The 25,938-nt window shown below is 34.9% G+C and overlaps 1 protein-coding gene across 1 annotated transcript; it reads right to left on the reverse strand.

The window, feature by feature from the left end:
• Positions 1-25,679, reverse strand: LOC145169269 (uncharacterized). Its single transcript, XM_079087838.1, has 9 exons — positions 25,058-25,679; positions 24,887-24,944; positions 24,624-24,728; positions 24,344-24,428; positions 23,473-23,539; positions 23,205-23,271; positions 22,884-22,948; positions 22,726-22,778; positions 1-2,311 (listed from the first exon to the last, which is right to left on the reverse strand). Exons 6-9 carry the CDS (start codon positions 23,261-23,263, stop codon positions 2,060-2,062), a joined length of 429 nt encoding a protein of 142 aa, XP_078943964.1. The 5' UTR covers positions 23,264-23,271; positions 23,473-23,539; positions 24,344-24,428; positions 24,624-24,728; positions 24,887-24,944; positions 25,058-25,679; the 3' UTR covers positions 1-2,059.
• Positions 25,680-25,938: the final 259 nt, after the last annotated feature.

Below are 25,938 nucleotides of genomic sequence, written 5' to 3' on the forward strand. Positions count from 1 at the left end.
TACAAATATCCAATCTTGTTGTCAATAATTTTTTTTACAATGTTATTATTAAGATAGAAGATAATCATAGGATCTTTAAAACATTGGTCATTTCACATGTAATGCACTTTTTGTCATCATTCCAATCCTAATGTATCCCTAAACAAACTTATGATCCATATCCTTACACTAAGTGTCCACTATAATAAAAATTCTAAATATATTTTTCTATTATTCGTACATTCTTTGCATCCCTTGATTAGTTCATGTTAATTCAAAGTAAAATGCATAGATGAGAAAAATGAAGTTTTGATGTTTTAATGTTGTAACAAAAAGAAAAGTGAAAGTACAATGCTAAAAATGAGATGAATTTTCAAAATGTGATATGCTAATTGTTGGGCTTATAGTGTTGCGTCATGGGCTCGGTCCTTAGCCCAGTTTTGGATGCCGGTTTGTGCCTGTCCAACCGTGCATGTTTTTCTTTAGGGTTTAGTATTTAAGCTGCATGCATGCAGTCTTTGTGATTAAGGTTTTTATTATTTTCTCACACAAGTTTTGTAAACCCTAGCTCGCCTCTACAGTGGAAGTTCTTCATCGAGCTCTGCTGAGGCGTGACTATATTTGAATCATAAGCATATCGTTGATTCTATTCTGTGTTCATAATATTATTGTGTTTGTTTTGTTTGATCTTCATCTTTTACCTGTGAAAGATCTAATCGGTCAGAGATTTATTCTCATCAATTGGTATCATAGCAGGAGACTGTGTAATTCATATACATCTCTTCTGTCGAAGAAGTTATTAGGGTTTTATTCCGCATTGATTGATATTAATTGAGCCGCCATTCCATATTGACGTATCTCATTAATCGTCGATCTTACTCTAATAGATAAAATTACAAGTCTGATCTTTAAACAGGTAATCGATCAAACGTTATCACAATGCCCATGGATGATTCTCAAACCAATCCAATCAACATCTCTAACAGCATTGGTTCAACAACAAGGATTCCAATCTTGTATACTCAAGATTATGAAGTTTGGACGCATCATTTTGAAGATTATGTGATCGGATCGGAAGATAATGGGTACTTGATCTGGGAAGCAATCACTGTTGGCCCATTCGCTCACTCAAGCTCCTCAAAGATTGTCAAAACTCAGAAGGAGTACAATCAGCTTGTTAATGATGTAAAAGATATTCCTCAAGATGAGAAGGAAAAGTTTCAATGTAACATCAAGGCCTTGAGGATGATTAGGTTTGCTTTGCAGTCAGATACGTTCCGTTTGGTGAGTTCTTGCGCTACGGCTAAAGAGATATGGGACAGGCTAAAAGAATTGTATTCCACTGATGCAGATCTGGAACATTCGATTCAAACTCTTTTGCTTTCTGAATTTGGTGATTTCAAACAGAAGCCCGAAGAGAAATTGATTCAGGCTTTTGATCGCTTTAATCACCTCTTAAGTAAGATGATGAAGCATGGGATCGAAAGGAAGGTTATTGAACAGAAGGTTACATTCATGAATGGTCTAAGACCTGAATGGATGGCTGTCGTATCCACTGTTAAAGCACATGAACAGTTTAAATCGTATTCTCTGGCGAAACTGGTGGGAATTTTGAAATCCCATGAAAGTGCACTGTCTAAGGAAACGAATGTGGTTTTTAGTTTGGGTTCGTTAGCCCTTGTTTCTAAAGGGAAAAGTTCTGTTGAAGAAGAAGAGGAATTGGATCTTGCCGACTACGATCTAACCAGTGAAGAGTATGCCCTGATGGTGTCCAATCCTAGAAAGTTCATTAAAAGAAAGTTCCCAGCCAACAAGAACCGAAACTGGCAGGGTAGTTACAACGTTGAAAAGGTTAAGGAGGAACCGAAGATAGGATTGAAGTCAGAAGAGTCCAAGAAAGAAGTGAAAATTGGTGGAGACTCATGATTTGATTGCCATTACTGTGGAGGCAAGAATCACTTTGCCAAAGACTGCATGCTGAAAAAGAAAGCGGAAAAGATAGATGAGGATGATGAGGAAGCGAGCTTCCTGAGACGACTGGAGGAAATCAAGAAAAGAAAGTCAGCTGCTAACAATAAAACTATGAATGCTTTAATTGTACAAGATACATGCAACCGTGATGAATTCGGTGGCGTGGAAGTATGGTCCACGGATTCAGAGGATGAAGAAGTAAGAAAACCCACTCATGGCAAGGCGATGCTGGTGAAAGAAGAACCTGCTGCAGGAAGGTGTTTAATGGTGACCGAAGGTGTATCTCAGATGAGGGGATATGCAACAGATAGTGGGCTGGAAGAAGAGAAGGAGCGAGAGGACATGTGCTTTGCTGCAAAACCTGTCAATGCACAGATCAACGAATGTGATGAGTTGATCAGGAAGGTACAAAATATTCTCTCTTCTCTAAATATACCTGTAACTAACTATGAAAAGGAATTGAATAGCTTGAAATCTAAATTTTCAAGTATAAGTAGTAGTCTCACCCAAACCCGTGTCACAAATTCTAACCTGACTGATCAAATTAGCAGGATATCGTCGAAGAGTGAGGAAAGGAGGATGTGGATTGAGCAGAAGGAGAAAGAGTTGATTAGGTCTAAGGATGAATCCATTTATTTGCAACGAGACAATCTTAAACTTTTAAAACAACGAAATGTGTTTTGTTTGATTGCTAAGAGACTTTATTTTAATATTACTCAATTGCATCTCGATTGTGAATCCATTTATTTGCAACGAGAAAATAGATCGCATGATTTTACCCTTCCTTGAGTTAAAGGAAGATGAAATCGATGCTGAAGCTTACAACTGTGAAAGCGTTGTATCTTCTGATGAGGTCTCACCGGCATACAAAATTGGTCTTGACAAAATTGAGTCCTATATTAAGTCCAAAGACCATAAGGACATGCTTAAAAATCTATTAGACGAAAATGATAGATTGAAGTTAAGAACCGAAACTGTACAGAAGTTTGACTCATTGAATGCCAAACTAAGTTCAGAAAATAAAATTGATGTTGAAAATGCATCTGAACTTAATGAGGATGATGATATGAGTGAAATCTCTGTAGGGGATTTGGTGGACTGTTCTGAATTTGTCAAAAGCGAACCTGAAACACGCAAAAATCTGATTTCTGAAAACTCTGTTGAGTTCGCCCGTTTCTCGAAAGACAAGACCAAAATTCTCAAGGAAAAGGCCGTCGTGTATCAAAAGGTCCAAACTACTCCAAATCAGGTATACAAAGTAGATGGAGTTACACAGCAACAAACAGCCGAACTGACTGCAATAGTAACAGAAGATAATGCTGAAGGCTGTGATGAATTTTTCTGGTCAGCACCCATTGACAACGCTGATGAAACAGTAGGCTTGTCACAGAAAACTTCATGGAGAGTGAAAGGAAGATATGTAGCCGAACCTCTCAATGATCCTACTCGTTTTGATGAGCCTGGCACAAGTGGCACCAAAAGCCCTTCAACTGGACTAGTCGCAGTCTCAAGCGAAACTTCCTCTCTTAAAAGCGCAGCTTATGCTCAAGCATCTGAAAAAAGGGCTAATATTCACAGAAATCCAAAACAGGTGAAAGATCGAAAGCATCAAAGGAATGTGAGGTACAAGAAAAACCTTACTGAAAGGAAGCAGTTCTGGCGTTCTCAAAATCCCAACTATGTTCGCTACGAAAAACCTTCTAAGCTAAAAGAGGCAGGAATCAACAATTCTTCCACTCGCACTCATGGCGAAACAAACCGAAAGCAGAGTTTCGGTCCTCAGAAGGGTTTCGGTCCTAAGTATGAACCCAACCGAAAGCAGAGTTTCGGTCCTCAGAAGGGTTTCGGTCCTAAGTATGAACCCAACCAAAAGCAGAGTTTCGGTCCTCAGAAGGGTTTCGGTTCTCAGAAGGGTTTCGGTCCTCTGAACCATCTTGACCGAAAAGAGAGTTTCGGTCCTCAATCACAAAAGGGCCATAACCGAAGAACTCACTCTGTTTCTAAATCTAATTTCTCCAAATCTCATCTTCAGTATCAGAATGATCAAAAAGGAAAAGAAAAAGTTTGTCCAGAAAATGCAAAGGATTCATCAATCCAGCATAATGTTGATCGGAAATATGCAAACGTACAATACACATATTTGGCTACTTCACCTAGCAACAAAGTTAAAGTTTTTACTATAAAAAGAAAAGATAAAACAACTTTGATTAAACGTACTTATTTGGTTGATATCTCTCTTACGAATCCTTGTTCTGTACAAAGCTCACGAGGACCCAAGACTCTTTGGGTTCCTAAATCTGTTTGATTTTTGCAGGTTATTCGTGACGAGCAGTTTGACGAAGAATGGTATATTGATAGTGGCTGCTCGCGTCACATGACAGGTAGAAAGGAAGAACTGAGAGAGTTTCGATCTCTCAAGGATGGTGAAATAGTGAAATACGGCAACAACTCAATTGGGACTATCAAAGGCTACAGAATGATTACGAATGGTGATTTCTCAATAAGAAAGGTCGCATATGTTGAAGGATTGCAGCACAACCTTATCAGTGTATCACAGCTAGTGGTTGGGACTGGATTGAAAGTCTCGTTTGATGATGACGGCTCAGAGATTGTTGAGAAGAAGTCCAATAACATTCTACTGAAATCGAAGCGAAAAGGGGAAATGTATCCTTTAAACCTCAACCCAATTCGAGGTAAACCAGCAGTTTGCTTACTCACTAAGGCTCACTCAGATGACAGCTGGTTATGGCATCGAAGACTCTCTCATCTTAATTTCAAGGATATCAACAAGCTGGTTTTAGGAGATCATGTTCGGGGTCTTCCAGTTCTCAAATTCGACAAAGAACATCTATGCGCAGCCTGTGAAATGGGAAAGCAGAGTAGACAAAGTCATCCCTCAATTATCAATACAAAAGTGATAGAACCATTGGAGTTACTGCACATCGATCTGTGTGGTCCCTCTTCCATTGAAAGCATTGGTGGAAACAAGTACATTCTGGTCATAGTGGATGATTTCTCTCGATTCACATGGGTGTTCTTCTTGAAGCAAAAATCTGAGGCTGCTCCAAAGCTCAAGCTCTTCATAAAACCGGTAGAAATTCAACTGAGGAAAGTTGTTCGTAACGTAAGAAGCGACAACGGCTTGGAATTCAAAAACAAAGATTTTGAAGATTTTCTTGCTGAAAAGGGAACGACTCATAATTTCTCAGCCCCATATACTCCACAGCAAAATGGTATCGTTGAAAGGCGAAACCGATCTCTGTGTGAAGCAGCTCGAACGATGTTATGCTTCGCATCCTTGCCTTTATATTTCTGGGCTGATGCAATTGCTGCTGCTTGTTATACTCAGAACAGATCATATCTAAACAAACGATTTTCTATAACTCCTTATGAGATCTTGAACAATCGCAAACCGAATGTGAAATTCTTCCATGTGTTCGGTTCAAGATGCTTCGTCTTCAACTCTAAAGAGAATCGAAACAAGTTTGATGCTAAGGCTGACGAAGGAATATTCTTAGGTTACTCACTGAATTCTAAGGCATATAGAGTTCTAAACAAGCGCTCTAAGAAGATTGAAGAAACATACTACGTCACTTTTGACGATAGCTATGTTAAGAAGATAAAGACAGCCGAAGGTTCATTGCAGGAAATTTTTCCAAAGACTAGTCAAGTTACAGCCTCCATTTCAAATCTTTTCGAGCAATATATGCTTCTTTTTGATGAGCCTCAAAAGGTAATTGATTCTGAATCAAAGGCTAAAGACAACAAGGTTGATAGTCTAAGACAAATCATTGACGATGCTGCTCAAAAGATGGCTGATGATCAACCTAAAGCAACCGAAAGGCCAGACATAAGCGAACCTTTGAATGACTGTCCTTCTGTCCAGGGGGAGGGTCCGTCTCCACAACAAGATCAAGGTTCTTCATTCCAGGGGAGAATTCAGTGTCACAATCTTCCAGCTCTACTGAATGTCCAAACGAAGGGGAACATTCTGATCCAGATGTTGAACTCCTATCATCATTCGAGGGGGAGAGTAAACATGTCAATGATGATGATACCCTATCTGAATTGGAAGAAGAAATCAATGCAAAATTGGATCCCTCTTGTGATCCAAATTACCCACCTCTTATTAAATGGACCAAAGATCATCCACAAAGTCAAATTATTGGGGAATCTTCAGAAAAGGTGTTAACTCGCTCTCAGATCAAAGCGAAACAAGCTGCACTCTTTTCTCAAGTAGAGTTTTGCATGTTCAACTCCTTTGTTTCTAAAGTTGAACCGAAGACTGTTAATTCAACACTTGATCATTCCGACTGGGTTCAAGCCATGCAAGATGAGTTGAATGAGTTTGAAAGAAACAAAGTATGGCGTCTAATTCCAACTCCAAAGGATGCTTCGGTTGTCGGTCTCAAATGGGTATTCAGAAATAAGATGGATAAGGAGGGGAACGTGATTCGTAACAAAGCTTGGTTGGTTGTGAAAGGTCACTGTCAGGAAGAAGGTATCGATTATGAAGAGACCTTCACTCCTGTTGCAAGATTAGAGTCCGTCCGTATCTTTCTTGCCTATGCTGCACACAAAAACTTTGAAGTCTATCAGATGGACGTCAAGTGTGCCTTTCTCAACGGTGAACTTGAAGAAACTGTGTACGTTGAGCAACCGCCAGGCTTCGTGAACGAGAAGTATCCAGGTCACTGCTACATACTTGACAAAGCGGTATATGGCTTAAAGCAGGCTCCCAGAGCATGGTATGAAACTCTTACTCGGTTGTTAAAAATGTCTAGATTCAAACAAGGTTCGGTTGACCCAACCTTCTTTCAAAAAAGAGAGGGTAACCACCTTATGATAGTCCAAATTTATGTTGATGACATCATCTTCGGCTCCACAAATCCCAGCTTAACAGCTGAATTCAGGAAGTTGATGGAAACTAAATTTGAGATGAGCTCAATGGGTCCAATTAACTTTTTCCTTGGCTTAAACGTTAGACAGGGACCCGAAGGCATCTTTATTAACCAGGAGGCATACTCCAAGACACTGCTTGCTAAGTTTGGTATGATGGGAGACTCTAAAGTTAAAGTTCCAATGGCTTTTGGCACCAAACTTACACCCTCATTGGAGAAGCCAGCCGCTGACATGAAGCTCTATCGTCAAATGATTGGGTCTCTAATGTATCTCACGGCTAGTAGACCTGACATCATGTTTTCAGTCTGTTACTGTGCCAGATTCCAAGCTAACCCACGCGAACCTCATTTGCAAGCTGTGAAAAACATCTTTCGCTATCTGAAGCGAACCTCCTCTCTTGGTCTGTGGTATCCAGCCAACTCAGGATTCTTTGTCCAAGCGTTCTCAGACGCTGACTTAGGTGGCTGTGGATTAGATCGTAAAAGCACAACTGGAGGATGTCAATTTCTCGACGGTAAATTGGTTAGCTGGCAATCAAAGAAACAAACATGTGTTTATCTCTCAACTGCAGAAGCTGAATACATCGATGCAGCATCCTGCACATCACAAGTTGTATGGATACAAAGTCAGCTTAAGAGATTACGGGCTGAACATGAAGAAAATCCCACTATATTGCGACTCTGAAAGTGCAATTAGGATTTGTCACAACCCAGTGCAACACTCGAAGACTAAACACATAGCACTGAGGTATCACTTTATCAAGGATCACGTGGAAGATGGCAACGTGGAAATTCATTTCGTAAGGACAACTGATCAACTGGCAGATATATTCACTAAGGCTTTACCTGAAGCAAGCTTCAACAAGATTTTGCAAGGCCTAGGAATGATGGAAGCAGAATCAGTACCAAAATCGCCTTCGCTTCAATAAAGGTAAGAAGCGAAATAGAGCGAACCGAAATGAACCGAACATTCGGTCTATTTCGGGTTCGGTCTATTTCGGGTGAAGCTCGACCATGAACCGAAATGAACCGAGCGTTCGGTCTATTTTGGGTTCGGTCCTTCTGAACTCGTTCGCTTCTTTTTCTTATCAAGGCATTTTGATTGTATTCCTATGTACACTTTTTTAAAATTCTTCTTATATTCATAAAATCCAAAAATATTTTCCTTTTTCGTTCAATTGAACAATTTTCACAAAATACAAAAATATTTTCCGTTTTTGATCTAATGATTTCTTTTGCATAAAGTGTTACTCTCGATGATGACGATTCAGAAGGTAAAATCTCTTTTCTATAAACTTTCTACGCGTCCCTAGAAGCATGCTGCTGCATGTTGACTAAAGCCTCGACAGATTTTGAGTGAAGCCTTAATAACATGATACATACAAATCATGTTTTCCCAAGCTAGGCTGCAATGTTCACTCTAATCTTGAGCTACCTTACTCTACTCACATTGAGCTTAGAGTTTTCTGCTTAGTCCTTCCTTTACAGCAGAGGTACATTTGTTTCGTATACCACCTCCATCATTTTTCTCCATTATACTTCGTCTCACCAATATAACCCTTGAGACTCTCAGCATTTACCACTGAGGTTTATGGTTATACAAAAATATGTGTTAATGATCTTAGTTTCGTGTCACTATGTACTGAGTGAAACCCACCATTCAACACCATTAATGAATTGACGGCACATGAACTATATGTTACAAATGAAATCTCTTTTTATTTTGCGTGATTCTTCTGAAATTTTCTATTACCAATAATTTTTCTTCCCCAAGGATCCAATTAATTTTTTTTTTGGGATTTCTCACCTATCCAACAGTCAATAAATATTTTCCCTACCTACTTGTTCAACAGATCACATTGATCTCACAAGTACTTCGTTCAGTTTCGGTCTTATATCAAGTATCGAACTCACGGATTGAAGCAAAAGCCACCCTTTATAAGCTTTCATTAAAAGATGCCTTTCAATACTTCTTAACAAGTACTTGATCGTTATTTAATGGGGAGCCACACAAGCACTTTAAAGTTTCTCTTGACTTTGAAGGAAGAGATTCGTGCCCAGAATCAGCTGCTTTATGTCTTGTTAAGACTTCACAAATTATCACAAAAAGTTTGCTTTATTTCTTTATCTTTGACACTCTTTGCACGGAAATTTTTGATTTTCCAAAATCTGGTTCTATTCATGGTGTTCTAATATCTTCAAGTATTACAATGCTCGATAAAGTTACAAAGGCAATGACGGTTCATGAGAAATATGGGGTGACGTTTGGGATATAGTTAAAGCTGAGTCAGCTGTTAACCAATCGTTTCGACGATTTGAAAAAGCACTTTTTTATGGACTGGTGTGTAAAAAGGAAACCTCCTTTCTCTTTCCTGCGTCATCATCGTGTATGACAACTGTTCATCCATCAAATCAGGCGCAGTTTCAAATAAATCCAAGATATCAGCCGGATTTTTCTCTCTCCTACTTGTACATATAAAAGGATCAGACACACTCCACTTTACCCTTTTATCACTTACAAAACTCTCTCAAAGAACAAAGGCGATTCATCTTACTGTTCATCTTCTTCTCCAAGCTTCAACAATGGCAGACTCCTCTTCAGTTCACGATACCTCTGTTCACCAAACCCTTCTCACCATAAAACCTCAACAAAACCTGATCATCGATCTCACTCCCTTCCTCTATGAACCCTATATGATGTATGTTGTCGAGTGTCTCAAATACTCGCCTCTTGTCGACGCTCTGTCAAAGGTCGAAATTGTTCCCATGTCCTGCCTCTCACATATCTACTCTACTGCTTACTACGACAAAGCTGCTGAGAGGATTTACTTTGAAATCCACAACGAGAAGACTTCCATCTCCAAGAATCGCTTCTGTGCCCTAATTGGTCTCTCTCAAGAACTCACTTTAGTAAACCCTGAATCGATCACTACTGGTCAACTGTTCTCAATGTTTTATCAAATGGGGTACACTGAAACCCTAACCACCATTACCAAGTTCAAGAAGTCCTGCCTTCCTCCTCAATGGAATGGCCTATTCACTTTACTGTTCAAAGGACTTTCTGAGCGAAGTGCTGGCTCAGATGGAGCAAGCAAGTCATTCATGACTGTGCTTTATGGGCTCTATCACGGGATCACTTTGCATTATGGAACCATCATCTGGCAACAACTGGTCCAAAGCTTGTCTTCTTCCTCAAGACACTCAGAAATCTCATATGGCAGCAAGCAATGTTTTGCAACAATACAGGAAGATTCCTTCTTCGGGTCCAAGGGAACTCACGTTAGCCATGGTTCACTCCATTGAAGAGGCTGATAAACCAGCCAAAAGGGGAAAGAAAACTGAGACACAGAAGGAGACGAAGGTTTCAAAACCAACCAAGGGCCAAACCCCTAAGAAGCGAAAGTCAGACAAGGCTGCACCGTCACAGTCTCAACCGAAGAAGCAGAAAAAGCCCGCTAGGAGGCTCATACTCCAATCTTCAAGCGATTCAAACTCCGAGTATGTTCCTCCCAAACACAAATCTGCTCCTCCTTCAGAATCTGAAAGCGAAAGCTCTGACGATGAGGCTTCGGGTCGTGGTGATACCCCGTCTCGCTCGCCTACCCCAGAAATATCAGTTCGCTCCCAACCTTCTTCTACTCCACCTGTTACAATCCCAATCTCCATCCCTCCTATATTTCCTATCCCTACCTCTCAACCATCCACTACTATTCCAATCTCTAATCCAATCTTCACAGACACTACCACTACCACCACTACTACAGGGGCTCATTCTACAACTCTCACCCCACCTATAACAACCGAACCACCAGTAACAACCGAACCTCCTACCACTACCAAACCCTTATCACCAACACCATCTACTGACACCCACCCAGTTCTCGGCGGTGAGGACTTGGAATTTGATTCCACTTATTTCAGTCCTTACCGTGTACAAAGTGATGATGATGAAGATGCTCCTGTCACCAAGCGTCATCTCAAAGCACTCAACGACAAACTCGATCAACTGCTTTCCTCCTCTACATCTGGGGCTTATTTTGATGCTGCTTTAAAGGCTTTGTTCTCCTCTGTAGTCCAAGAACATAATGCCTCCCTCACTGCTGCAACCAAGGCTATAGACGCTTCCACTTCACAATGCCAGAAAGCCTCCCTCGCTGTTGAGGCTTCCACGAAGGAATGCAAAGAAGCGACCGCAAAAGTCGATAAACTAATTTCTGAAGCTCACTTGTTTCTCGATTCTTTACAGGCGGCTGCTCAGAAGAACTCTCAGACCGTGAACACTTCGGTTGATAACCTTCAGAGTTCTCTTCAGGCTGAGATATCCAATCTTGAAGCTGCTCGTCTAGCAATCGAAGCAGCCAATGTTACTCTGCATGATAATGTCAAGGATCGATTGACTCAACTGGAGGCAGAGTTGGCTGTGGAAAATCGCATTATGGATGAGCTGGATAAACGAACATCTCAGCTAAAAATGCAGAACCTCAAGCTTCGCACTGCAACAACTGAACTCAACAATTTGAAATCTGAAAGGGAGGTTATTCGAAGCTCTGTTGGCGATGTTCACTCCATTTTGCTTCACCTTCTTGATGCCCATGATCCCATCATCACCATTACCATCCGAAGGCACTTGGCTGAGAAACTCAGACCTGCACTGGCTATCCTTAATCGTATTGAGGATGTTCCGGTGACTGGTGTCCAGCCGAAACAAGGGGGAGAGAAGGTAGCGAAGACTCAACCACCTCCTGAACCGAAATCAACTGCTGAACCGAAGGATAATGAAGCTTCGGTCAGTAAAAGGAACAAGAAGAAAAAGAAGATCGGTGAAGACGACATTGATGATGAAAATGATGTTTTTGAAGAAAATCCTGAAAAGCCTTATCAGAAAACAAAACCAACTGATAAAGAGCTTGAAGAAAAGATCAAGAAGCTAACGGCTGACCAAGAGAAGAAGCAAAAAGAGAAGGAGCTTATGGAAAAGAAAAAGTCCATTTTTCCAGAATGGACTATTGACTCGCTTCAAAGAAGCGCCATAGACGAACCAAGTGTTCTTTGGCTCGAACCAGTCATGTCCTTTGGGCTTGAAAACTCCAAGGATGCACAGTTTGACATGTCAATCACTCGAAAGGCATTCATCTTTCACTGCTTCAACTCAACTGCTGCTATCCCTTCTCCAAACCCGAAGGTGGATCGGGATCTATTGGAATTCTATCTGGAGTTTGCTCAACCCCAGTACTTGACCTGGAGTTCGCAGAAAATCACAACTGTCAAGGTTCTGAAGCCCTACTCAGCAGGGAAGTTTGTTAATGTGAAATTCAAAGTGACTCGAGGATCTAAAGGCTCGGTTCACAACTTCACTCTTGCTGATCTACCGAACCTCAATCCCCACGACTGGATACTCCTCAACAACATCTTACTGTCAAATCCTCAGGAGTATCAGCCAATCATTGATCATATCAAGCGAATGCTTGTCTGCTACATTCACGAAGTGGCAAAAATGGATCAAGAGATCGCTTCAGCAATTCATAAGCGAACCACGATCAAACCGATGGGAAGAGCTGGTGATATTAACTCGATGGTCAAAGGCAAGATTGACCCAACATTCCACACAGTGATGTTTATCAGGGGTGAAGGTCAAAAATGCCTATTCGCTCTTGTTGACAAACACCTCTTCTCAACTGCTTGCTTGGAGCACATTTTGGAGATTATTCAGAGGTGTAGTCAGAACACAGCAGCCGACAAGAAGATGTTTACTGACATGCTGAGATGGTACATTCAATTTCGGCAGACTCTTCTTGCAATCATCCCTCGGTTGTTCAAGGTGGTGAAAACTGTGAAGCCTACTTAAAGAAAATGATCTCTCGCCTCATTTGACGCAAATGGGGAGATTGTTGGGCTTATAGTGTTGCGTCATGGGCTCGGTCCTTAGCCCAGTTTTGGATGCCGGTTTGGGCCTGTCCAACCGTGCATGTTTTTCTCTAGGGTTTAGTATTTAGGTTGCATGCATGCAGTCTTTGTGATTAAGGTTTTTATTATTTTCTCACACAAGTTTTGTAAACCCTAGCTCGCCTCTACAGTAGAAGTTCTTCATCGAGCTCTGCTGAGGCGTGACTATATTTGAATCATAAGCATATCGTTGATTCTATTCTGTGTTCATAATATTATTGTGTTTGGTTTGTTTGATCTTCATCTTTTACCTGTGAAAGATCTAATCGGTCAGAGATTTATTCTCATCACTAATAATAAGAAACTTCAAAAGTAGAATGTTGCAATGTGATGATTTTTCGAAGTAATTTGCATTGATGAGAAAAAAAAGTTTGTTGTTTCAATATTGTAACAGAAAGTAAAGTGATAGACGATGCTCAAAATGGGATGATTTTTGAAAATGTAATGTGTTAATAGTTAAAAAACTAGAAGTAGAATGATTTTTAAAAATGCATTGTGTTTAATATTTAGAAAACTGGAAGTAGAAAGCTATAATGTGATGATTTTTCAAAGTAAATTAGTTGATCGAAATTTTTTTTGATGTTTCAATGTTGTAACAGAAAAGGAAAGTGAAAGCATAATGCTAAAAATGGGATGATTTTTAAAATTGTTGTGTTAATACTTAGAAAACCCGAAAGTAGAATGCTATAAATGGATGATTTTACCAACTAAACTACAAAGATGAGAAAAAAAATGTTTGATGGTTCAATGTTGTTGAAGAAAGTAAAGCGAGTATACAATGCTATATAAGAAAATTGAAAGTATAATGTTGTAATGTGACGATTTTTCAAAATAAACTACATAGATGAGAAAAAAAAAAGTTTGATGTTTTAATGTTGTTACAGAAAAGAAAGTGGAAGCACAATGCTAAAAATGGGATGATTTTTGAAAGAAAAATGCATGGATGTTTAAAAATAAAATGCTTTGATTGAAAGTTTTTTCAAAGTAAAATGCTAAAAATGGGATGATTTTTAAAAAGAAAATGCTTTGATTGAAAGTTTTTTCAAAAATAACATGAATAGATGAGAAATGAGAAGTTTGATGTTTCAAAGATGTTACCTTAATAAAAAGTTAAAGTGCAGTGCTAAAAATGGAATGATTTTTAAAAATTGAATTTGAAATAGAAATTTTTGAAAATACAATGCTTTAATTGTAAGTTTTTTCCAAAGTAAAATGCATAGATGAGAAAAAGAGAAGTTTGATGTTTCAATGATGTTACATAAAACAAAAGTTAAAAGTAAAATGTATAGATGAGAAAAAGAGAAGTTTGAATGTAAAATGGAAGTTTTTAAAATAAACTGCTTTGATTGGAAGTTTTTTCAAAGTAAAATGCATATATGATAAAAAAGAAGTTTGATTTTCAATATTGTAACAAAAAGAAATTGAAAATAAAATGCTAAAATGGTATGATTTTTTAAAATGCAATGTGCTAATAGGAAAAATGAAAGTAGAATGCTAAAATTCGAAGATTTTTCAAAATAAAGTGTATAAATGAGAAAAAAGAAGTTTCATGTTTCAAAGTGACAAAAAGACAAAAGTAAAATGTTAAAAATGGGATGACTTTCTAAAATGAAATATGCTAAAAATAAGAGAACAAACATTTAACATTGTCCTTATATGTATCATGTATTATCATTCATACTAAAGTGATCATTATATCTCATGCACATACGACTAAATCTAGCTCATACTTTTTCTATGAAGTATTTAACATCAAAGTAGAAAAATCATACTCCTCTGGTCTAACCATTCTAATTATGACACACAAGGCTTACATAATCCTCGACTTACCAATATTCTTAAGTTTATGATACATTCCTACCCGGCAATTCCTCAATCCTTGACCTTATCATGCTAATTATATCCTCAAGCTCAAAACACATATACATATATGATGCTTAAATATTCAAATGTTACTTATTAGTATAAATATCCAATCTTGTTGTCGTTAATTTTTTGCTATGTTATTATTGAGATAAAAGATAATCATATGATCCTTAAAACATTAGTCATTTCACATGTAATACACTTTTTGTCATCATTTCAATCCTAATGTATCCCTAAACAAACTTATGATCCATATCCTTACACTAAGTGTCCACTCATAATAAAATTTCTAAATATATCTTTTTTATTATTCATACATTCTTAGCATCCCCCTGATTGGTTCATGTTAATTCAAAGTAAAATGCATAGATGAGAAAAATGAAGTTTGATGTTTTAATGTTGTAACAAAAAGAAAAGTGAAAGTACAATGCTAAAAATGGGATGAATTTTCAAAATGCAGTATGCTAATAATAAGAAGCTTGAAAGTAGAATGTTGCAATGTGATGATTTTTTGAAGTAATTTGCATAGATGAGAAAAAAAGTTCGATGTTTCAATATTGTAATGTGTAAATGGGATGATTTTTGAAAATATAATGGTATAAATGCATGATTTTTTAAAGTAAATTGCATAGATGAAAAAAAGGTTAAATGTTTGTATGTTCTAACAGACAGGAAAGTGAAAGCACAATGTTAATACATGATGATCTTTAAAAATGCATTGTGTTTAATATTTAGAAAACTGGAAGTAGAAAGCTATAATGTGATGAATATTCAAAGTAAATTGCTTAATCGGAAAAAAACTGATGTTTTAATGTTGTAACAGAAAAGGAAAGTGAAAGCACAATGTTAAAAATGAGATGATTTTCAAAAATGCAATGCGTTAATACTTAGAAAACTGAAAGTAGAATGCTATAAATGGATGGTTTTCCAAAGTAAACTACATAGATGAGAAAAAAAAAAGTTTGATGTTTCAATGTTGTTACAGAAAGGAAAGTGAGCACGATGCCCTTGATCCTCATATTGCTTCATTCTAACTTGTGCCCTTGACTGTCCTTCGAAATCTTTATGACAATCGACTGCTCCCTGAGATGACTCTCTGCCGAGGCAACATTGGAACCTTCAGGCTGGGGCATAGGTATAAGTGTTGGAGCATAGTGATAGAGGGCTTCAATTAAAATGGGGTCATTTTCATTGTGGTATGATAAGTAGTGTCGTACCGTCACTCTGCTAAGGATAACCACTCTGTGCTACTCATTAATCATTAATCTGGGGTGAAATAACAAAATGATGTTAGAGCCCCCTTCAATAAGAGGTCCAACTATTTTGCATTCCAAATCTATATGTAAGGAAATGGGAATTAGCCTTTTATGGGCTTCTTCCCAAGTCCTTTACAGGGTATGGAGCCAGCTTCGGTCAGTATAGCGTACTTGCCAGGGGTCACTACTTCCCGGCAAGCGAAGCGAATGCAACAGTAAGTTGCCAGCTTACCCGTCCCTCTGGGACTCCTGATGCAAACACTTCAATCGGTGCCTTCTTGTCTCCTTGGCTTCACCAGCCGGGCTTTATGCCTTTAAAGCTTTCTAAGGAGGTTCACTGATTACTTATGCAAATATGAACTCTTGCTAGAATTCCTTAAATGTCAGGATTGGCAATAGCAGGATTCAAGGAAGGAAGCAAGCCAGCCAGAAGTTCTTACCCGTGGATTGAACTTCTGACCGACAATAGCGAGTATAACTAACTCCCTGTCCGGTTAAGTTATAAAAAGTAGCACTACGTTAGTTAAACGAAGACGCTAGTCATAGTGAATGGTTCTCCCCCACCCACCCACCCCCAGGGGGAGAGAGAGAACATAACCGAGTGAGTGCTTCTCGAGGAGGAGCACGAGATCCAGAGTGGTAGTGCGCGTTCCCCCTTGAGGGGGCTAGGGGGTAGGCAGCAGTTAGCGATTATAACTAAACTCTGCCCGGCTTAACAGCTCTTATCGGCTATGATATGCTAGTGACCTACAGGAAAGAGTGCTTAGAAAAAGCTGTTGTTGATGTTGTTGTTGTTGCTAGCTTGTTGTTCCTGATGCTTGTCTGGAAATATTGAGTGCGACAGAGCCCGACAGGAAATGAGATACGGGTTGACCTTGCCATTTTAGCCTGTGTTGCTCTCCTAGAACGAATTCTATGACCATGTTGCCTTCAGACATTCCGTCTTTTGGCAACTAAGAGATAGGACCCTATTTGAGCCTGTTAGAACAGGGGTTATAAGGCTCAAATAGACCCTTAGAATAGGTGCATCTATAGCATTGTTGTCCCAGCTCCGGAACACCAACCCATACAGACGTTAGGCTATATATATAGATGAGAAAAAAGAAGTTTGATGTTTCAATGTTGTAATAGAAAGAAAATTGAAAGCACAATGCTAAAAACTACATGATTTTTTAAAAATGAAATGTGTTAATATTTAGAAAATAAAAAGTAAAATGCTAAAAATGGATGTATTTTCAAAGTAAAATGCATAGATGAGGAAAGTCGGTACAATTCTATAAATGAGATGATTTTTAATAATTGCAACATGCTAATAATATGGAACTTAAAGTAGAATGCTATACTTGGAAGATTTTTCAAAGTAAAATGCATAGATGAGAATAAAGAAATTTGATGTTTCAATATTCTAGCAAAAAGAAAAGTGAATGTATAATGCTAAAAATGGTATATCTTAAAAATGCAATGTGCTAATATTCAGTGTAAGTAGAATGCTATAACTCGAAGATTTTTCAAAGTATAATGCATATATAAGAAAAAAGAAGTTTCATGTTTCATTGTTTTTATAGAAAGACATGTGAAAGTAAAATACTATAAATGGATAAATTTTTAAAATGTAATATGCTAATAATAAGAAAATAAAAATTTAATAGTGTACCTATATGTATCATATATTATCATTTACACCTAAAGTGATCAAAGTAGAAGAATCATACTTTTCTATGAATTTTTTAACATCAATATGCTAATAATACGACTAAATCTGGCATTATACTTTCTCTATGAAGTTTTGAAAATAGAATGCTTTAATGGTAAGTTTTCACAGAATAAAATGCAAACATGAGAAAAAGTTAAAATGCAATACTAAAAATGGGATGATTTTTGAAAATTGAAAGTAAAATGGAAGTTTTTAAAAGTAGAATGCTTTAATTGTAAGTTTTTTTCAAAGTAAAATGAATACATAAGTAAAATGTAAAATTACAATGCTAAAAATGGGAAGTTTTTCTAAAACCGAATGTAAAATAGAAGTTTTTGAAAGTAGAATGCTTTAATTGTAATTTTTTTCAAAGTAAAATGCATACATGAGAAAAAGTTAAAGTACAATGCTAAAAATGGGATGATTTTTGAAAATTGAATGTAAAATGGAAGTTTTTGAAAATAAAATGCTTTGATTGGAAGTTCTTTAAAAGTAAAATGCGTAGATGAGAAATGAGAAGTTTGATGTTTCAAACATGTTACATATAGAAAAAGTTAAAGTGCAATGCTAAAAATGGGATGATTTATAAAAATTGAATGTAAAATGGAGGTTTTTGAAAGTACATTGCTTTAATGGTAAGTTTTTTTCAAAATAAAATGTTTACATGAGAAAAAAGTTAAAGTACAATCCTAAAAATGGGACGATTTTTTGAAAATCGAATATAAATGGAAATTTTTTAAAATAAAATGCTTTGATTGAAAGTTTTTTCATAGTAAAATGCATAGATAAGAAATGAGACGTTTGATGTTTCAATGATGTTACATAAAAAGAAAGTTCAAGTGCAATGCTAAAAATGAGATGATTTTTGAAAATTGAATGTAAAATGGAAGTTTTTTCAAAGTAAAATGCATAAATGAGAAAAAAAAGTTTGATGTTTCAATAATGTTATATAAAGAAAAAGGTAAGTATAATGCTAAAAATAGGATATTTTAGAAAGTAGAATGCTATAATTGGAAGCTTTTTCAAAGTAAAGTGCATAGATGAGAAAAAGAGAGGTTTGATGATTTAATGATGTTACATAAAGAAAAAGTTAAAGTACAATGCTAAAAATGTGATGATTTCAAAAAACTCAATGTAAAATGGAAAGTTTTTGAAAGTAGAATGGTATAATTGGAAGTTTTTTCAAAGTAAAATGCATAGCTAAGAAAAAAAGAAGTTTGATGTTTCAATGAGGTTACATAAAGAAAAAGTTAAACTACAATGGTAAAAATGGGATGATTTTTGAAATCTGAAAGTGAAATGGACGTTTTTGAAAGTACAATGCTTTAATAGTAAGTTTTTTTCAACGTAAAATGCATAGATGAGAAAAAGTTAAAGTACAATGCTAAAAATGGGATGAGTTTTGAAAATCGTATGTACAATGGAAGTTTTCGAAAATAAAATGCTGGGATTGGAAGTTTTTTTAAAGTAAAATGCATAGATGAGAAATTAGAAGTTTGATGTTTCAAAAATGTTACATAAAGAAAAAGTTAAAGTGCAATACAAAAAATGGGTTGATTTTTGAAAATTAAATGTGAAATGGAGGTTTTTAAAAGTGCAATACTTCAATTGTATGTTTTTTTGAAAGTAAAATGCACACATGAGAAAAAGTTAAAGTACAATGCTAAAAATGGTATGATTTTTGAATATGCAAAATATGCTAATAATAACATAAAGAAAAAGTTAAATGCAATGCTAAAAATGGAATAATTTTTGAAAATTGAATATAAGATGGAAGTTTTTGAAAGTAGAATGCTTGAATTGGAAGTTTTTTGAAAGGAAAGTGCATAGATAAGAAAAAGAGAAGTTTGATGTTTAAATGAGGTTACAAAAACAAAAGTAAAAGTATAATGCTAAAAATGGAATTATTTTTTAAAATACATCGTAAAATGGAAGTTTTTGAAGGTAGAATGCTTGAATTGGAAGTTTTTTCAAAGAAAAATGCATAGATAAGAAAAAGAGAAGTTTGATGTTTGAAAGATGTTAAATAAAGAAAGAGTTAAAGTACAATGATAAAAATGGGATGATTTTTGAAAACTGAATGTAAAATGGAAGTTTTTTCAAAACAAAATGCATAGATGAAAAAAAAAAGTTTGATGTTTCAATGATGTTACATATAAAAAAATTTAAAGTACAATGTTAAAAATGGGATGATTTATGAAATATACATTGCTTTAATTCTAAGTTTTTTTCAAATTAAAATGCATATATAAAGAAAAAGTTGAAGTGCAATGCTAAAAATGAGATATTTTTGAAAATTGAATGTAAAATAAAGAAAGAGTTAAAGTACAATGAAAAAAATGGGATGATTTTTGAAAATTAAATGTAAAATGTAAGTTTTTGAAAAAAGAATGTTTTAATTGGAAGTTTTTTTAAAGTAAAATGCATAGATGAAAAAAAGAAGTTTGAAGTTTCAATGAGGTTACATACAGAAAAAGTTATAGTGCAATGGTAAAAATGGGATGATTTTTGAAAATTGAATGTAAAATAGAAGTTTTTGAACGTAGAATGTTTGAATTGGAAGTTTTTTTAAAAAAAATGCATAGATAAGAAAAAGAGATGTTTGATGTTTGAAAGATGTTAAATAAAGAAAGAGTTGCAGTACAATGATAAAAATGGGATGATTTTTGAAAACTGAATGTAAAATGGAAGTTTTTTGAGAGTAGAATGCTTGAATTGGAAGTTTTTTCAAAGCAAAATGGATAGATGAGAAAAAAAAGAAGTTTAATGTTTCAATGATGTTACATATAGAAAAAGTTAAAGTACAATGCTAAAAATGGGATGATTTATGAAATATGAATGTAAAATGGAAGTTTTTGAAAGTACATTGCTTTAATTGTAAGTTTTTTTCAAAGTACATTGCATATAAAGAAAAAGTTGAAGTGCAATGCTAAAAAGGAGATGATTTTTGAAAATCGAATGTAAACTAGAAAAAGTTAAAGTGCAATGGTAATAATGGGATGATTTTTGAAAATTGAATGTAAACTAGAAGTTTTTGAAAGTACAATGCTTTAATTGTTAGTTTTTTTCAAAGCAAAATGCATATATGAGAAAAGATTAACCTACAACGCTAAAAAAATCATGATTTTTTAAAATGCAATATGCTAATAATAACAATAAAGAAAAATTTAAAGTGCAATGCAAAAAATGGGATGATTTTTGAAAATTGAATAGAAGTTTGAAGTTTTTTGAAAGTAGAATGCTTTAATTGTAAGTTTTTTTCAGAGTAAAATGCATACATGAGAAATACAAAAGTTTGATGTTTCAATGATGTTATAGAAAGATAAAGTTAAAGTGCAATGCTAAAAATGAGATGATTTATGAAAATTGAATGTAAAATGGAAGTTTTTGAAAGTACATTGCTTTAATTGTAAGTTTTTTCAAAGTAAAATGCTTAATGAGAAAAAAGTTAAAGTACAATCTTAAAAATGGGACGATTTTTTGAAAATCGAATGTAAAATCGAAATTTTTTAATATTAAAATGCTTTGATTGAAAGTTTTTTCAAAGAAAAATGCATAGATAAGAAAAAGAGAAGTTTGATGTTTGAAAGATGTTAAATAAGAAAGAGTTAAAGTACAATGATAATAATGGGATGATTTTTGAAAACTGAATGTAAAATGGAAGTTTTTTGAGAGTAGAATGCTTGAATTGGAAGTTTTTTCAAAGCAAAATGCATAGATGAGAAAAAAAAAAGAAGTTTGATGTTTCAATGATGTTACATATAGAAAAAGTTAAAGTAAATTGCTAAAAATGGGATGATTTATGAAAATTGAATGTAAAATGGAAGTTTTTGAAAGTACATTGCTTTAATTGTAAGTTTTTTACAAAGTAAAATGCATATAAAGAAAAAGTTGAAGTGCAATGCTAAAAATGAGATGATTTTTGAAAATCGAATGTAAAATAAAGAAAGAGTTAAAGTACAATGATAAAAATGGAATGATTTTTGAAAACTAAATGTAAAATGGAAGTTTTTGAAAGAAGAATGTTTTAATTGGAAGTTATTTTAAAGTAAAATGCCTAGATAAAAAAAAAAGTTTGAAGTTTCAATGAGATTACATACAGAAAAAGTTAAACTGCAGTGGTAAAAATGGGATGATTTTTGAAATTGAATGTGAACTAGAAGTTTTTGAAAGTACAATGCTTTAATTGTAAGTTTTTTTCAAAACAAAATTCATATATGAGAAAAGGTTAACCTACAACGCTAAAAATATCATGATTTTTGAAAATGCAATATGCTAATAATAACAATAAAGAAAAATTTAAAGTGCAATGCAAAAAATGGGACGATTTTTGAAAATTGAATATAAGTTGGAAGTTTTTTTAAAGTAGAATGCTTTAATTGTATGTTTTTTTTCAAAGTAAAATGCATAGATGAGAAAAAAAAAGTTTGATGTTTCAATAATGTTGTATAAAGAAAAAGGTAAACTACAATGCTAAAAATAGGATAGTTTTCAATATAGAATGCTTTAATTGTAAGGTTTTTTCAAAGTAAAATGCATAGATGAGAAAAAAAGAGGTTTGATGATTTAATGATGTTACATAAAGAAAAAGTTAAAGTGCAATGGTAAAAATGGGATGATTTTAATAAACTCAATGTAAAATGGAAAGTTTTTGAAAGTAGAATGCTATAATTGGAAGTTTATTCAAAGTAAAATGCATACATGAGAAAAAGTTAAAGTACAATGCTAAAAATTGTATAATTTTTGAAGATGCAATATGCTAATAATAACATAAAGAAAAAGTTTAAGTGCAATACTAAAAATGGAATGATTTTTGAAAAATTGATGTAAGATGGAAGTTTTTGAACGTAGAATGTTTGAATTGGAAGTTTTTTCAAAGAAAAATGCATAGATAAGAAAAAGAGATGTTTGATGTTTGAAAGATGTTAAATAAAGAGAGAGTTGCAGTACAATGATAAAAATGGGATGATTTTTGAAAACTGAATGTAAAATGGAAGTTTTTTGAGAGTAGAATGCTTGAATTGGAAGTTTTTTCAAAGTAAAAAGCATAGATGAGAAAATTCTAATTGTAAAAAAGTAATGACAAAATATAGAGTCGTTTAATGGTGGAACATACCTGGAGTAAGAAATTAAAGTATTTTGCTATTTCTGGATATACTTGGATCCCCACTATAAAAGTGGAAATATACAAAAGTTTAGTATCAACTCAGATGTAATTGTATCAATGAGTAAATGGAAAGTGAAAAAGAATAACAGCAGCAGGACATGACATACCTTGGACTGAATATAAATAAAGAAAATTTCTTCTCTGTCTTTCCCATAACATGTGATGACAGCTCCTAGAAACACATACCACAAAACATAAGTCATACATAATCAATATAATAGGTAAACTTTTTAAAATGAAAATTTTGCAATAAATAAGAGTTTTGGAAGCATATAACTTTAATAAGGGAAAAACTGAAAAAGTAATGGAATAGTGCAATCTTTTTTCTTGCATATAAACCTAAGAAATTTTATCAAAATTGCTTTCTATATATCGATGTAATTGGTTAATTTTTTTTAAACACCATGATAATGATTCAAGAAGTTAACCTTTGGAGATGTTGGTTTCCAGATGAGGTTGGCTTTGAAGGGGCCCACCATGGCAACATCCATGTTCCTGTAAAAAGAGTAAAATATTAGTTTGTGTTCATGAAAATTAAAAAGGCACAAACAATCTAGAATTATATTCCATAACCGAAACCCTAATCAAATAAAAAAATAGGTCAAGCACAATAAAAGTGTAAGTTTAATGAAACGTAGAAACTTCACACCTCTAGTAAAATTCAGTTAAATTAAAACCAAAAGCATTCAAAAATACCTTAAGATTGTGGCAAAAAGAAACCCTCTGTCCAATTACACTGAAGTGGAAAACCAGTCATTAACACCTGGTTTTACAAGAATGAAATTAATAATGATTAGATTGATAAATTAAGGACTTAAAAATGAAGAAATATGATGTAATAAGATGAGAATAATTATTAGGGGAGTCGGTGAAAGAGTGTTGATTAATGAATTAGTAGCTGTCATCATCCTTGCTATGCTGGCCACATAACAGGATGCTGTGTCACTCACCAGAGACTTAACAGTTAAACCGGTCAACAAGTGACCTTCACCTACCTTATTGGAATGTTTTTTTTTCTAGAACATATGTAAAACAATTATGTTGTTGCCCCTATGTGTCTTAAATTATAGTTAAATGGAAAAACTTGTACAGCTAAATAAATTCAGAACTTCTGTTTTTAGAAGTCCTTAGCACTTATCAGACGATTATAAGCAAAGAGTAAAAGATTATAAGTAACCTACCTTTTAGACATTCATAATTAAAACTATAAATGTGACATAGTAATTTCATTTTGTAGTATGACACATGCATCAATCAATATAAACACAAGATGCAATGTATATAACACCCACAACAAGATTAAAAAAAACTCAAGGTTGTCATCAATAACACATTAACACGTTGCATGGCATGCTCAAGGGATTCACTTGCATTATTCAAACCCTGTAGAGATCTTAGTTTCTTATCTGAAAATAATACACAATCAATCACACATGAACAAAACAGAAAATGCTTAACAATGAACCTTGCTACTAATATAAGACACGGATTTCAAGCTAGTATGGATATAGTTCTCATCAGAATTTGGAGGATTAAAAAAAAAGAACTAACTGAATCAGAATGACACCTTTAAAACAAGTGTCATTGTTGTTTGAAACACTCTTATGGACGATATTTCTTTAATAGCCTTATCCATTACCATTGGAAGCACCCTGAAAAAGTAAATAATAAGTTTTTCAGCAAAACAGTTTTTAATTATCTAGTTGGCAGTTGCAATCAAAACAGAAAAACAGAAGCATATTCATATCTTCAACCAAAGGAAAAGCAGGAAAAACAGAAGAGATAAGATGTTCCAAATCAAGATTCTTGAACAATATATATATCTAAAAGGGAAAAGGAAAACCAACATGAGAATATGTATCTTCATTGATGAGGAAGTTGACAGAGAATGGGAAGTTACACTCTAGCTTGAGTCGAGAGGGAGGATTTGTTGGTGGATGATTAGAAAGCATCTACCAATGAGTTCAGTTGGGGGAAAGTTATAAAATTTTCTTGATACGTGATCAATCAAAACTAATACATACAACAATAATTTAGCATCACTCAATTGTATCTTACAATTACAATGAGAATATTCAAATTGAAAAAGAATAACAGCAACAGAACATACCCAGAACTGAATATAAACAAAATTTCTTCTCCGTCTTTCCCATAACATGTCACAGGTCCTACAAACACATACCACAAAACATAAGTTATACATAACCGAATCCCTAATCTAATAAAAAACAGGTCAAACCCAATAAAACTGTAAGTTTAATGAAACAGATGAACTTCACACCTCAAGTAAATGTTACATTAAAACCAACAGGGTTCAAAAATTCCTCAAGATTGTGAAACTGGGAACAAACGGTGGAATCAGACTAGCAAAAAGAAACAGCCTCGTCCACTACGACCATCGCCTGTGAGAGGCGTCGATTTGGGTGAGATGTCAAAGAAAAAAAGTGGAAAACCACGATGAAAATCATTCGTTATTTCTCTGCTTTGCTTCAAGATTCTGGACGTTTGATTAGCTGAGATCAAACCAAAGAATATTTCAAGTCTTCGCTTCAGTGGGGTTGGGGCGTATAAGTTGATATTGGTGGTGGGAGGCTTCGATTTCAAGAAACAGATGCATTAGAGGAGAAGTTAAGTGAAGCGTTCGATGAAGAAGGGAAAAGAAGAGGGAAGCAGCAGGCTAGGTGGCGTAAGATGAATAGTCATTGATCATCGGGTGGAAATTATGAGTATGGGTAGTGTGGGTTTATAGAATGGATAACTAAAGAAAAAACGGAGAGCATGAGAAAGAGAACGCTTGCTCTCCGACATCATCGTCTTCTTCCCGCTGTCACTAATTTCTTGAAATCAATTTATTTTACTCTTGGAGCTCCAGGGGAAAATGGTTAAGATCCTCTTAATGTCAAGAAAACAAGTGTTCTTAGGAACAAAATTGGAAAAGTGGATGCGAAGAAGAAGAAATATGAAGAGTTCAGGCACGAGTGGCACTCACTTTGTAGTCAAACGAACCGTTTGTGCCCCAAGATCATGAAATGAATTAGAATCTTACGCATTAATTAATTGCCTATTATTAATCAGCCATATTAATGTTGTCATTTAACTCATCAATGAACTACATTGTCATTTAACTCATCAAACAATAGAAAATATTCTTATCAACTCATT

Source organism: Lactuca virosa, chromosome 4, assembly GCF_052849685.1.
Source record: "Lactuca virosa cultivar CGN04683 chromosome 4, Lactuca_virosa_CGN04683_v6, whole genome shotgun sequence".
In the NCBI taxonomy this organism is placed as follows: Eukaryota; Viridiplantae; Streptophyta; class Magnoliopsida; order Asterales; family Asteraceae; genus Lactuca; species Lactuca virosa.